Here is a 15005-nt window from a genome sequence, read left to right as displayed (position 1 = left end):
AACGTCTCCAAATCAGCTGGACCGTCTGGGGATTGAGTCTCCATTCTCCCGGGAGCATTGCTCGAGACAGCTCGTCGGCTGTACGGTTGAGCAGGCCCGGAATGTGAACAGCATGAAGTGACCTCAGAACCTTCCGACTCCAAAGGAGGAGGTGGCGGGCGAGTTGCGACATGCGACGGGAGTGTAGACGACCTTGTCGGTTGATGTACGCAACGGGCGCCGTGTTGTCCGTTCGGACCAGCCCGTGCTTGCCTCGTAACCACCCTTTGAGACGGTTCAAGGCAAGGCGCACCGCTAACAACTCCAGGCAATTGATATGCCAGTGCAGTTGGGGGCCCCTCCACACCCCCGACACTGCATGCCCGTTGTACGTGGCCCCCTAGCCAGTGGTGGAGGCATCCGTGTAAACCACAGCATCAGTAAAAGGTGCCGTCCACGACCTGGTGAGCTCGTCATGCACTTCCGGGAAGAAAGGCTCCGGGGCGGGGCGCTGAGAACCAGCGCAAGCCACCCCGAGAAACCAATCATCCAACCTCGAGGGCTCGGGAGGGCTCAGGTTTCCACTCGAGCCCTACCTTCTCGGCAGCCCGGGAAAGCATAGCCGACATCTCTGGATCCGATTCAGGCATTGCCACCATCCCGGAGGGCGGCAGTGCAGCCGAATCTTCCTCTCCAGAGAGCTCTCCCTCTGATGCAGTGATCGACATCCGGTCATCGGGAGGAGTACCGCAGGATACCGCTGGTACACCCTTTGAAGAGGGCCCAGCGTGTTCCTTTGGCCGCTCGACTGGATCTGAAGCACTAGAGTAGTGGTGGGCCCCCGAGGGTTGGTTCCCTGAGGGGTTTGCCACCACTGTTACCCTCAAGCCACCCGTGCTACTGCCGGAAGTAGTCCTCGCCTGGCAGCCGCCAGTACGAACACTAGATCGCGGCAGAGGCAACGGAGCTCCGCCCCCTTGGAGGTAACGAAGCCTGGTCATGCCAGGGTGTTTAATGCCCAGACATGTGAGGCAGCAATCGTGACCATAATCCGGTACTAGATAACGACCGCATCCAGAAACGCACGGGTGAAACGATCCGTCGTCTTTACAAAGACACACCCGTGTGAGCTCTTTTAGAGAAATTGGCTCTTTCAGGGAAATGCTCTTTTATGTGCTGAGGTGCACAGGGGAGATGGCCACTTGCAGCACGACAGGGGTAGTGCAGCCTGAAGTGCGCAACCCACTCGACACAGGAACGACCACCGCTGAAGCGCCGTCAGCCAACACAGAAAGCTTCCAAGAGCGCGTCGAACTCGTAGACACTGAAGACACTGGTTGGAGCAGAATGATGTTGTCGCTCGGCTCCGAAGCGAAAAGCTGGTATGCGTTGCACTTGCTGCCTTTTCATGCTCACGCTGTGATCAGCGGCAGCTGGATGCAATCATCGCATGCCAATGTGCATTGGCTCGTTTAGTTACTCTCGAAGTAGATTGGTCTCTCGAAGCGAGATCCCAATTCGTCAGTCACCGACGTGACTTTGAGAGTGACCGACTGAAAGGGAACATTTTGAGTAACATTTAACTGAATACCTAATACTGAAATAATAATTCAAAAGAACCAGGTGCAATTTTTCATGTTTTAATTTTATTCTCTTTTTTTTAATTTGATTTAATATTTATTTATTTGGTGAGTAGCCATCATGTACAATCAGCTTCTCATAAATCTGCAATACACTAAAACAGAAAATTGTCCTATAAATGACCATTTTTATTAACTCCTATTACCATTAAAGGGATAGTTCGCCCAAAAATGAAAATTCTGTCATTATTTCTCACCCTCAAACTGTTTCAAATCCGTAAGACCTTCGTTCATCTTCGTCACAAATTAAGATATTTTTGATCTTTTGACCCTGCATAGACCGCAATGCAACTGACATGTTCAAGGCCCAGAAAGGTTGTAAGAGCATCGTTTAAATATCAATCAACCGTAATGTTATGAAGCTATGAGAATACTTTTTGTGAGCAAAGAAAACAAAAATAATGACTTCATTCAACAGTTACCACGACGCATGCGTGTGCATTCCACCACAGCATGGTAGTTGCATTGTTGTCTATGCAGGGTCAGAAGGCTCTAGGATTTCATTAAAAATATCTTAATTTGTGACTAAGATGAACGAAGGTCTTATGGGTTTGGAACAAGATAAGGGTGATTAATGACAGAATTTCCTTTTTTGGGTGAATTATCCCTTTAGCATTTCTGTGAATGACAGCATTTCAGTCCTGGGTGATATTTGAATTGAACTTGTTGTTTCACTTGAATGCTAATTAAATTTCACCAAGATTGCAGATGAGTCATACAGAAGAGTATCAAACAGTTATGTCAAATTAGATAATGACCTCTTGACCTAAGAAAAATATTATAGGTGTGGATGGTAGCAGCAATTTAATATGAGCCTCGACAGCTGAATATTTTGCCAAGTAAAATTGGTCTTCTTGTTAAACATGATAAGCTGATGTTGTGCTCTCTCCCTCTGCAGGTTCTGTTATTTGTGACAAGAGATTAGCGGGCCTCCTCCTCCTTCAAGCCTCCTCCCTCCTGCTGTTCAGTTCTGGGGAAAGGATGTGCCCCTATAGCTGCCGTTGCGAGGGAAAGATTGTCCATTGTGAGTCGGCTGGCTTCCAAGACATCCCAGAACATATTTCAGTTAGTTGTCAAGGTCTATCCCTGCGCTACAATGACCTGCACACAATGCTCCCTTACCAGTTTGCCCATCTTAACCAGCTACTGTGGCTGTACCTGGACCACAATCAAATCATGTTTGTGGATAGTCGTGCTTTTCAAGGGGTGCGACGATTGAAGGAGTTGATCTTGAGCTCCAATAGAATTTCACAGCTTCATAATGTCACTTTTCACGGAGTACCTAACCTACGCAGTCTCGACCTCTCCTACAACAAGTTGCAGGAGCTGCAGCCGGGCCAGTTTTTTGGTCTTCGAAAACTGCAGAATCTGCACTTGCGGTTCAACGTGCTGACGACGATCGCATAATCAGTTTTCACGAATCAACTTCTTTCTTTTTCCTCGCCTTGCTAACCTTCGTGCCCTGTATCTACAATGGAACCGTATTCGAGCTGTCAACCAAGGCCTTCCGTGGAGCTGGTACACCTTGCAAAAGCTTGATATCTCTGGCAATGAGATACAGGTACTAGATCCTGTAGTATTTCAATGCCTCCCCAATCTTCAGGTCCTCAACTTAGAGTCTAACAAACTGGCCAATGTGTCTCAGGAGGTTGTGGCTGCCTGGATCTCCCTAACAACCATTAGCCTTGCAGGCAACATGTGGGATTGTGGACCAGGCATTTGTCCTCTTGTTGTCTGGCTCAAGAATTTCAGAGGCACCAAGGACACTAGTATAATCTGCAGCAGTCCTAAGCACCTTCAAGGGGAGAAGGTTATGGAGGCTTCAAAGACCTACATTGACTGTGATGACTACGAAATTACTGCTCAATCACCTTTGTATCTGCAGACCTTTGATCCAAATTTTGACCTTACCCTTGAACCGACTGACCCGACAATGGCTCCTACAACACCGCCTCCACCCTTGCCTTCACCTGCCTCTGAGGTGCCATTTCCACCTCCCCATCCTCGACCGCCTCAACGCCCCACCTTCCCCAGCCGTGCAAATCCAGATCCCAGAGACTCCCATCAATGGACACCCTCATCATCCGACAGCTTATTAGTCACGCCAGCTCCTGAGCAAGACAACGTGTCATTTCACAAAGTGGTGATGGGTGGGGTAGCACTGTTCCTCTCAGTGTCCCTTGTCTTGTCGGTAATTTATGTCTCCTGGAAACGTTACCCTGGTGCCACCCGGCTTTTGCAGCAGAGTACAGTGGGCCGTAAGCGGAGGAAAAAGAGTCAGGAGCCAGAACAGAACCTGAGCTCCCAGCTCCAGGAATATTACATGAGCTACAACCCTGCAGCCACGCCAGAAGCCTTGGAGGTGCTGGGCAATGGGACAGGTACCTGCACCTGCACCATATCCGGCTCTCGGGAATGTGAGGTATGACATGTGAAAACAGCCTAAAATCAAATCAGATCTAAACAAATGAACGACTCAGGAAATAGAGGTAATTCTTCATTGTGCATGGTACAAATATTCATCAGAGCAAGGGTAAGCACCCTTGACTCCTTAGGTTCTTGAAATGTCTCATTTAGTCTACTTTCCTTGACTCCACTTTTTTAATTAATAGACACACTGTCTTGGTATGCATTTATATGGACATTTCTGGCTGATACTAATAATTATTTATTTTTGAAGCTGATAACCGGTACATTGGCTGACATTAGCTGATGGTTGACATCTTACTTTAAAGATCCAGACATCTACATTCTTATATTGATACCAAACATTATATTAAATATATCTGCATTTTTTACTTATCAGACTGATGAACAGTCACATTTATTGAGTGATACCAATTTGACCACAGAAACATTGTGCATCCCTAATGTTGTCATACAATGTAAACCCTAAACCAGGAGTCAATGGTTTCTTTACCAAAAGCACTGCCCTGCCGCACACATCTGCATCTTGGTTTTGGCCTCATTATTTCACTTGTGAAAGGCTTATTCATTTTGTTTGTCCTAATGATTATGATTAGTATGCTTTGTGTTTGGGACACTGATATTCACTTGAGATGTAAACGGGTTTCTGAAAACCTCTGATTTGATTATTATTATTATTATTATTTACTTGCAGACAGTCAAAACCCAGCCTGTTGCATTGGGAATGAGTTTGCATCATTTAGCTTCTGAGAGTACAGCAGAAAGAACTTAAAAAAAAAAAAAAGACATCTGTCGATAATTAAAATTGCAGTGCAGGCTAATGATATATTGATTGTCACAACCCATTAGAGCATGCAAAATGGCTCCTACTTTACTCTCTAATATCATGTGTTTAAAAGCATCATTCTCTCTATCTGTCTAAGTCCATAACTGTTTTTTATTCAGCTCTTTTGAGAGATTTTAAAGGCTGCATTTTAATTTGGGAAGTATTTCATGTGCAAAGCAATGACTGTTATCTTTTAATCATACTGGGATGACATAGGTGATGAAAGGCAGAGAAATAGTAAAGTTTGTCACCAGCGTTCATAGTATGACGTGAAGATGCTGTTTTTAACAGTCATGCAAAATCCCATGATGCGGATATGCTTCAGTTCAGCCAGAAATAGTCTGTAAAAATCTGTAAAATCATGATTTCCGTCTTCCCCTCTTTGATGTTGTAAAGAGTGTCTCACCGCAAAGAGATAAATCTTATCAATGGACGTGCATAGGGCATGTTTGAACAAAAAGGTTTATTTGCACTTAAAAGAGAATCTGTATATGGCAAGGAAACCAAAATACTCAACTGGAAGTAATCTACTTATTCAAATTAGCTAATGGAAGTAACCAAACACTGGTGAATAAGAAAAGCTATTAAACTCTGTAAATGTTTAGTTCGAGCAATGAAATCACTGAGTTGAATTAATGAGACAATGAACATCCATAATAGAACAAACAATAAAAAGTGCTAATACAATACCACACGATACAAGTTTTCTTTTAACTGATTCTTCAGAATTTCTGTACAAGTTTTCAGTGTTATTTTAGAGATTCTGTGTAAAACACCACCTCCATAACAAGGTGGGTGGTTGCATGGCAGATTCATTTGCACCTTCTCGGTGCACTTGGTGTTACCCCAAAAAGATACGTCTTGTTTTGAATTGTGAGAAAGCAAGAGAACACTTTATTGATTCCAAAAAGGACATTCAGTTATTTCAGCAGCTATGCTTCTTTCTAGGCATATTCATCTGAGAGAGTTGCACACCTTTAATGGCAGCAAGGAAGAAGGGACTCAGTGGAGCCCCATGATATGGATGCTTTTAATGATTTCTGAAAGCCTGGACAGCATTGCCTTCAACCACCACCTGTAGGAGAACGAGGTTTGGTCTTGAACTAAGGTACCTTTCTTGATTAAGTTAGAGCCTTGTGGCACCTCCTGCCTATGTACTGCAGCCCCTTCTTATACAAGGAGTTTGTTTTTGCTACCCACTCTTGTTTATTGACCAGGGGGACCCCATGTAGGCCTATTCCACCCCAGTGTCTTCGCCATTTATGGTGAAAGGGTTGAATGGAATTCTTTTCCTCCCAAAGTCTCCTTACCATTCCTTAGTCTAAGTCTTAGAAGAAGATTTTGAATAGAGGCAATGGATTCCTATGGAGCTATTCACACCGAATACGAACTATCGCCCGCTGACAAACTGAAGTTGTTTTTTTTTTCTTTGGTGGTGTGTTTATTTATTTTTTTACTTGTCCAGCATTGAAACGCATCGGCCATTAGGATGTCCAGAGCCACTGTGGATACACATATCAGAGCATAATTTGTGACTGACATGTTCTAATTATTAGATGATTGAAGAAAATGAATGACAGTTAAAGCCTGCTGAACACTAAATACAAAATAACAGCTAAAAGGGTCTCTTTTGCAGAGTAGTTGAAAATAAACATTAAACATTGCATTAAAGTCATTTTCACAGTGCACAACCAGAGCCATAACATTTCAGCCTCCAATTTTTTTTCATTTTATAAAACCTCTTCTTCCACTCCTCATAGTCCAGTGCCTCTTGGCCCACATCGCTTTGATCCCAATATACATTTATCCATTTATTAATAAAGAGTCTACAGAATAAAAGAAAACATGACCCAACCTGAATTATTTTGCCAAAATAAATAATATAATCGCTGCAGGGTAACCGGTGCATTAGAGCTACTATTAGCATCATAATACAAAAGACAATTTATAAGATTAATACTATGCTTTTACTCAAAACTCACTTTAAACACACCATTGAGTGTTTGTAATATCTTCCGGTTGCGATCTAATGCAACTTTTGGTCATATAATGTTGTTGAAATATTATTAATAGCCTTTTATAATCAGCTAATGACTACACCTGCTTAGTATTTCTCTCATAAACATCCTTTATTGTTATGAAAATACTAGTGGTTCAATTGATCACAAATCTCACGGTTCGGATCACATTACGGTTTTTGATCCACGGATTGGATCATTTTTTCGGATCAGCAAGAAAAGAAAAATATTTCAATTTAACTTGCTTTCCATTTATTACTTAAAGCGAAGTACTTCTTTGATACCACAGCAAATACTACTAGATTAACTAAGAAAGTTTAAACATGATTAAAGAGACAAGAGAACAGCCAGTAAAAATAGGAACAAATACACAAATTACAAGCATAGATAAATACAACAGAATATGTTAGAGGTCGACCGATGTATCGGTTTTGCCGATTAATCGGCACCGATAGTTGATTGCTGGAACTATCGGTTATCGGCAAAAATCAATGCCGATAGTTTTCCGGATTGCGTCCGTTGCTGGAGCAGCTGAGAAGGGTCTACTGTCGTTATACAGTGCGAGAGCGGACTCTAGTGGTTGAAATCACTGACAGCACGTGCTATTTGTTTAGACACATGACACTGCACGCTGAACAGAGGGGGAAACTTCAGACACGGATTTAAATGCAGCCGACAGAAAATCCTGCCGCGCCACAGAGCGCGATTCACATAGTTTTCCATTAAATTGCATTTGTCCCAAATCTTTGTTGATGTACATAATGAATTGTGTATTGTTCATTTTCAGCGAAACATTTGTCTTTCTGTGGCTCTAATAAATTCTGTATGCTTCATTTATAGAGCTATAATATAGATCGCACTTTCTCTTTCCGTTTGCTCCGTTTTTTAAACACCAAACTTTATACTCATCTATGCCTCATTGTTGATTCTTGAAGTAAACTTGTGTCCGTTTGGTGATTAAATAAACTGTTTTAGACCACTGCTCGAGTTGAACGCGACGCGTCCTGAGTGTGTGTGATACCGGTGAGTTCTCCTAGACTCAGTGCTGCACTTTTATTTTGATTAGATAATCATCAAGTGTTCAAGAATAGAAGCAGTTAAAGTGTGAGAGTATACATACAATATCCATATGTATATCATTTTAATGCTATAGCCTTTGTGTATATATAGGGCTGTGTATATAATTTGAATGCTATGGCCTTTGTGTATATATTTAAAGATGTGCATCTTTAAGCATGACTGTTGAAATGAAATGTTAACACTTTAAAATAAGAGTCCCATTTGTAACATTAAGATTAATGAAAGCTGTGTACGTATTGTTCCTTGTTAGAGTGTGTTAATTTCAACATTTACTATTATTACTACTACTACTACTACTACTACTACTACTAGTAGTAGTAGTATGGTTCAGTACTGTTTTTTTTAATAAAGCACTATTTTAGTTTTTGTTCAGTATCCATTTTAAAAACTATCGGTTAATTAATCTGTATCGGCCAGTGTGGTCCATCATAGCTATCGGTATTGGCAAAATCCACTATCGGTCGACCTCTAATAATGATACACATCACATCCGATTTCTTTCTCAGCTGTTTTCATTCACTTGAGAAATAACTTACTGCGTTTACCTGAATGATTGTCGAGATGGGTATTTTGTCATAATTTTATGTGTATGTGTCTGTTCAGAGGATTCAGAAGAGGATTCAGTTTGGTGTTCGCGCGCCGTCTGAAACGCGTGTGCGCGCTTCATGTGTGTTCATGTGTGCGGCTGTGCGCGTAGAGAACAGCGCGTTTTGTTCAGTATCCATTTTAAAAACTATCGGTTAATTAATCTGTATCGGCCAGTGTGGTCCATCATAGCTATCGGTATTGGCAAAATCCACTATCGGTCGACCTCTAATAATGATACACATCACATCCGATTTCTTTCTCAGCTGTTTTCATTCACTTGAGAAATAACTGACTGCGTTTACCTGAATGATTGTCGAGATGGGTATTTTGTCATAATTTTATGTGTATGTGTCTGTTCAGAGGATTCAGAAGAGGATTCAGTTTGGTGTTCGCGCGCCGTCTGAAACGCGTGTGCGCGCTTCATGTGTTCATGTGTGCGGCTGTGCGCGTAGAGAACAGCGCGTGAGTAACGAATCGAGTTCCCTTTCGCCTTTTCTCTCTGGAATTGTTTAAAATTTGCTTGCTTGTGTAAATATGAACAAATGATAAACTTATTCTCTATTATGGTTAAATTTTGCAATTAATCCGCGGATCACATGCATGCTGAGCCGTGGGGCTTGGTCCGTACGGATCACGGATCAACTACGATCCGTTTAACCACTAGAAAATACCCCAAATCGCATGAAAATCATATACAAATCATATACTATCATAATCATGTGTTTATTAGCTTAATGTTTCACATACCTTTCTCTGGGTTTGTTATGTACGAAACAACGTGGAAGTTCAACATGGAAGAGAAAGGGAGATACAAACACATAATATGAGTGACATATGAGTGACGTGAGCAGCAAATGATCTTCATCTGAGTCATTACAGCATTCGTGGAAGAGAAAACAGGCAGACAGCACTAGAAGCCGCTAATGCTCATCAGATCGCAACATTAAGTGGAAAATGAACAGAAATGATGATTCTGTTTAAAGAAATAGGAAGTAAATGTGTAAAGATATCAATATTTATTAAAATAGGCAAACTTTTGGAATAAAAGCCCTAATGGACGCTGTCCAGTGCAGCTTGCACGCCTATGTTTTGTCAACAGCTTCTGGTGGCCACCTCATAATTTTCTATGCAGGAAAAAACCTGTTTTATTAAATAAAAATGAGTGCCGTCACAAATTACTTACTTACTACTTAAACTCTTCTAAACTATTCCAACTCAAAAAGTGGTAACGTTAAAGTTATGGTACCGTGGAGTAATGTTGCCAGGTATTGCTAAAGTAGCAAATAAAAACAATCCCCCCCCCCAAAAAATAGCATAAACCAAAATAAGTTCAAGATAAAGATATAACTAACCCTAAACTGTAACTTCCCACTTTATTAACTTCCTAAAGCATCACATTACATGAAAAAAAAACAAGTCTAAAGACGCTTATAATAACTGGATATGGCAACGTAGCCATGGTGTAGTTCTTTATTGCCTAACTTTAGCTTTTTACTTCTACTGATTGTATTGAGGCATTAAAATTCATAAAAGTTTAATTTAATTCAATTATGAAGATTATTGCTGAGCAACATCGAGTCCATCGATATCGTTTTGTGAGTTCACATAATTGTTTATTTCTATTTATTTATTTATTTGTACCTAGAGTTTGCAACCCTGAGAAATACAAACTCTAAATTTTAAGGCAGAATTTTTTATTTTTATTTTTTTACAATATTTATACACCGTTAACTTTATTACTTAAATTACTCTTAATTACTTTTACTTTTGAATGTCTTCATTCTTACAACATCTCATTATGACTCAATAATAAACACACTGTAACCTCAATGAGAGCAGTAAAACTTTTAAGGAATGAGCCTGCTCAATATCAAATATTTTTATTCCTATGATTAAAGCTCCTTTGAATATTGTCAAAAGAACTGAGAAAAAAAAATACATATAAAGATTAAAGCAAGCTGTGTGACAGAAAACATACTTTAGATATAACAGCATCACTTACTAGATTGTTCAGGTCCTTAGTCTCAGTAGAACTGTTGTTTTTGTTATTGTGCCGGTTCCTCACGATGTTTAATAATACAAGAGCAGGTGTCCATTCTGCTTATGTGAGCACAGTGTTGCTGTGCCGGGTTCAGAGCTTTTCATTTCAGGCCATGCACAATGGAGGCCGTCCCTGTGGATGCTGGTAAGACGCGCTGATCATGAGCAGTACCCATGTATCACAGTGTGCTGAAGCTTTTGGTCTGCAATAGAATCTGCAGTGGCGAGCAGGAAGGGGAGAAGGAATGAAAGCCCAGGCAGCTCTTTGGACTTGAATGAGCTTATTCATCTCTTCCTTTCGCACAGAATGCATTAGTAAGTTTCAGATATGTTGGCTCTGAATTTTCAATATGTGAAAATAAAATCACAGTGTGGATGGGGAACATGCTTCAGATATCTCTGGGATACAGTCAGCTGCTCTTTAGGCTCCTACATGATTTAATAAAATGTGAAGGATTTAGGATTTTTTTTTGGTGAAACATTAAATTAAATGTTAAATTTTGAAGCACAAAGACTGAAATATTCAACATAGGCTCATTGGAAATACATGCCTCTAAATACATTTCTGCAAAACTGAAGAAAAAAAAAACATACCTATATATACGAATAGCTGCAGTTTCCAGTTGAAATAAACACTAGAAGCAGTAAAACTGGCAGGTTCACAGTTTTGATTAATAAAGCCTAATTTTCGCACAATTACTTGAGGAATATCATGTTATGAATTCAAAACAATTTTAATATGCTGCAACATCTGAAAACTGTTACTTTTGAACGTTAGCCTCACATATCCAGCTTCATATGTGTGGGTTTTTATATTCAGTAGGTTTGTTCAGTAGCTCACGCAGTATGCAGTTTGACTTGAGAGATGAAGAGCCCGGGTACGAATCCTGTGAAAATACAGTTCCATAAAATAGTTCAAACCTGCATATACTGTAAGTAACTTCAAATGGCACGGTTGTATCAACAAATCTGTTTTTGTACTAGTTTTGCATTTGTTAACAGTATCGGGTGGGTTTAGGGTTGGGTTTGGTGTAGGGGATATTTCCAACATGATAGAGCATTAAAGGGTTAGTTCACCCAAAAATGAAAATTAGTGTTTTACTCACCCTCGAGGCATCCTAGGTGTATATGACTTTCTTCTTTCAGACGAATCATATCGGAGTTATATAAAAAATTGTCCTGGCTATTCCAAGCTTTATCATTGCAGTGGGTGGGTGTTTCTGTTGAACAGTCCACAAGACGTCAAATAAAGTGCGTGCATCCATAATAAAACATCCCGCACACGGCTCCGGGGGGTGAATAAAGGCCTCCTGTAGCGAATCCATGCATTTTCATAAGAAAAATATCCATATTTCAAACGTAATAAACACTTTTCTCTCACTTCCGGTATCTGTCATACGTGGAAGCCGTTCCGGGCAGATGACATAGGACGTATGCGTCATGCTCTTAAATGAGTTTTTGTAAGAAAAATATCCATATTTCAAACGTAATAAACACTTTTCTCTCACTTCCGGTATCTGTCCTACGTGGAAGCCGTTCCGGGCAGATGACATAGGACGTATGCGTCATGCTCTCCTTTGAGATATGCTAGTCTCATCAGTTTGTTTACAGGAGCAAAGGAAGCAAAGTTTCCTTACTTTAGCAAAGGAAAACTAGTCTCCTCTTGGCTTATATCGAAATCCTCCGGCATTTTTCTTTACAAATCCGTGGTTTTTACTTCTAATTCGTGACCGGCGTTTTGTTCTCTCTCCGCGTTCGTCACTGTTCAACAGAAACACCCGCTGACTGCAATGATAAAGCTTGGAATAGCCAGGGCAATTTTTAATATAACTCTGAACGTCTGAGTTCAACGTCTGAAAGAAGAAAGTCATATACACCTAGGATGCCTCGAGGGTGAGTAAAGCGCAGGCTAATTTTCATTTTTGGGTGAACTAACCCTTTAACTTTTAGCGACACTCCCAACGGATATTTGAATTATGAACCATCGCAATACGTAACTGAAGCAACGTTAATAAAAACACAGCAATACGTGCCTATATCAACGTAACAAAAATGTGCCAGGGTCACGTATTGAATCCACGTTTTAGCGCCACTCACTGGACGTTTCACTTTGAAACTGCCGCGAAACGTGCAGTAAGGTACGTAATTATGGTGTTGCAGAAATGTATTTAGAGGCACATATTTCCAATGAGCCTTGTTTCGAAATAGTATTTTATTATAAAAATGTACTCCAGTAATATTTTTTACAACTATGAAAATTATTATTACAACTCATTTATTTATTTATTTAGTGAGTGAGTGAACCTTTTTTTTTATAGTGAGGGACTTGGCTAAATTTTTCAGTGCTGCATTTGCATTACATTTATGCATTTACCAAACACTTTTAACCAAAGTGACGTACAATAGAGGAATATACACAATTTATAACAAAGCCAACAATACCCATAGTATACAATGCCTTGTTTCATACAACCAGTTTATTTTCTGATTTAACAATTACCTGCCAAACCTTTTCCATAAATATTTAAGATGAAAATTGCATAGATACACTTGTCTTTAATACTAGTTGATAATGCTCAGGTTATAGGCGGTGTACTGAACACACTGTACTTCATATCTATTGTGTGTTTAAATTCAGTCCTTGGCAGACTGTCAGCCCAATAACATGCAAGGACACTGACATATTTTTCTCACTCAAAATCATGGACTACTGAATAGATCCTGCCAGACTTTAACACATGAACAAAAGATATAGCTAAGTCAGTAATAAGGACAAATCCTTACAAAAACATGGCCCTGATGTGATAAGACATTCCTGCTAAACATGAAGTTCTGCACATATTTAACCCTTGAAAACCCACTATAGCAAAACAGCAGCTCTTATTTTAAAGCAGTTAAATAATACTTTAGTGTCATTTCTACAGTGCATTCTAAACTGCATTTCAGGAACAGTTCTAGAAAAATAAAACATATTGAATATTATTGAAGTTGTTCAACAAGGTCACATTCCAACACTTCTGCAACAAATTTGGTTATTTGAACTGTAATATGTTTAGTGATTGAAAATGGATGACAAGATATTTCTTCATGTATTTTACTTAAAATTTAGCAAAAGGTGGTAAATGCAACAGTGGGCCTTAGTGGTAAGTATCTTTTCTACATTCAGATAGTTGGGCCTGTTCAGAAAATCTTTTTTTGTCATAAAATAAAATAATTTTTTGCGTAGCCTTATGAAGCTTTAAATAAATAAATACATAATTAAAATAAAAAAAGTCTCAACGGACTGAAATTGAACTCTTAGGCGAGAGCACCTATGCCACTATTCTTCTTCAAAAAAAAAATTAAATAAAAAAAAAACTAGGCCACGTGCTAAGTCAGGTGAAAAAAATTATGTGTAGGATCAATTTAAGACAATTAGTGATATGCTCTTGTGAAAAAAATTTAAAATGTATTTGAAATACATTTATTTCATGCCAAGTATACTACAAATACATTTACACATTTATGTACTTAATAAAAATGCTGTGCAGTACTTTTAGTGTACTAAACTGGTATACTTTAAGTCTGCTAAATTGGAACAACTAATTTTGTACTTGATGCACTTTAATTCAAGTCCAACTAAGGATATAATGAAGTATATTTGATTGTGCTAAAGTGGAACTATTGCAAGTATACTTCAGGTACACTTTAAATATCTTGCATTTAAAGACCTATATTATTCAAAGACCATACAATCCTCATCAATAGTCACATTAAAACACATCTTAGGATAAATAATAAGAAATTAGTAGTCCAAATAAAATTTTATGATAATTTTTTATCAGTAAATCCCAAGCGATATGTCAGTAAATATGTTCATAGATTTGAACTATACTTAGTATTAAATAAATGTATTTTAAATATATTACTTTTTCACTATGTACTGTAGAAATACAGTATTTTCAAACTATTGAAATATTTTCAATATTGAGACAATAGTGACACGCTGTGTCATTCACAGAGGTGGAAGGCCCTGCACAGTTTAGATATAATCCTAATTAAACACATCTGATCCAGCTAATCTAATCATTTAGGCTTATTTGAAAACTACATGGCATGTGTGTTGTAGCAGGGTTGGAACTAAACTCTGCAGGGCTGCGGCCCTCCAGGAACTGAGTTTGACACCCCTGGGATAGGCCTATAAATCTCAAATCAGTTGTTTTTTAATAAAAGAATCGGTTATTTAGAATAATAAGACATTTGGGCTGTTACCAGGCAAATTAAATCAGTATCAACAAAATTCATCTTTTCAATGCAAAGGAAACACAGAAGCTTCATCGGAAGTGGCAGGACATGAATGCATTTAACCTGCATTTACAAATGCAGAAATAATGTTTTGATATATAAGACATAAAATGTTGAATACTC

At 39.3% G+C, this 15005-nt stretch overlaps 1 protein-coding gene across 1 annotated transcript in view; it reads left to right on the top strand.

The window, feature by feature from the left end:
• The window catches only part of LOC107677979 (leucine-rich repeat transmembrane neuronal protein 4-like), a 36454-nt gene that overhangs the window by 10167 nt on the left and 11282 nt on the right, over positions 1-15005 (top strand). Inside the window, exons 2-3 of the mRNA XM_016473055.1 lie at positions 2518-2998; positions 3033-4041. Of these exons, the coding sequence (XP_016328541.1) occupies positions 2518-2998; positions 3033-4041 (1490 nt within the window). The remainder of the gene's footprint in view (positions 1-2517; positions 2999-3032; positions 4042-15005) is intronic.

The sequence above is a fragment of the Sinocyclocheilus anshuiensis genome, unplaced genomic scaffold (assembly GCF_001515605.1).
Source record: "Sinocyclocheilus anshuiensis isolate Anshui unplaced genomic scaffold, SAMN03320099.WGS_v1.1 scaffold260, whole genome shotgun sequence".
Taxonomy (NCBI): Eukaryota; Metazoa; Chordata; class Actinopteri; order Cypriniformes; family Cyprinidae; genus Sinocyclocheilus; species Sinocyclocheilus anshuiensis.
The sequence above is the reverse complement of the archived record's forward strand: the minus strand, read 5'-3'. Positions and strand labels throughout refer to the sequence as shown.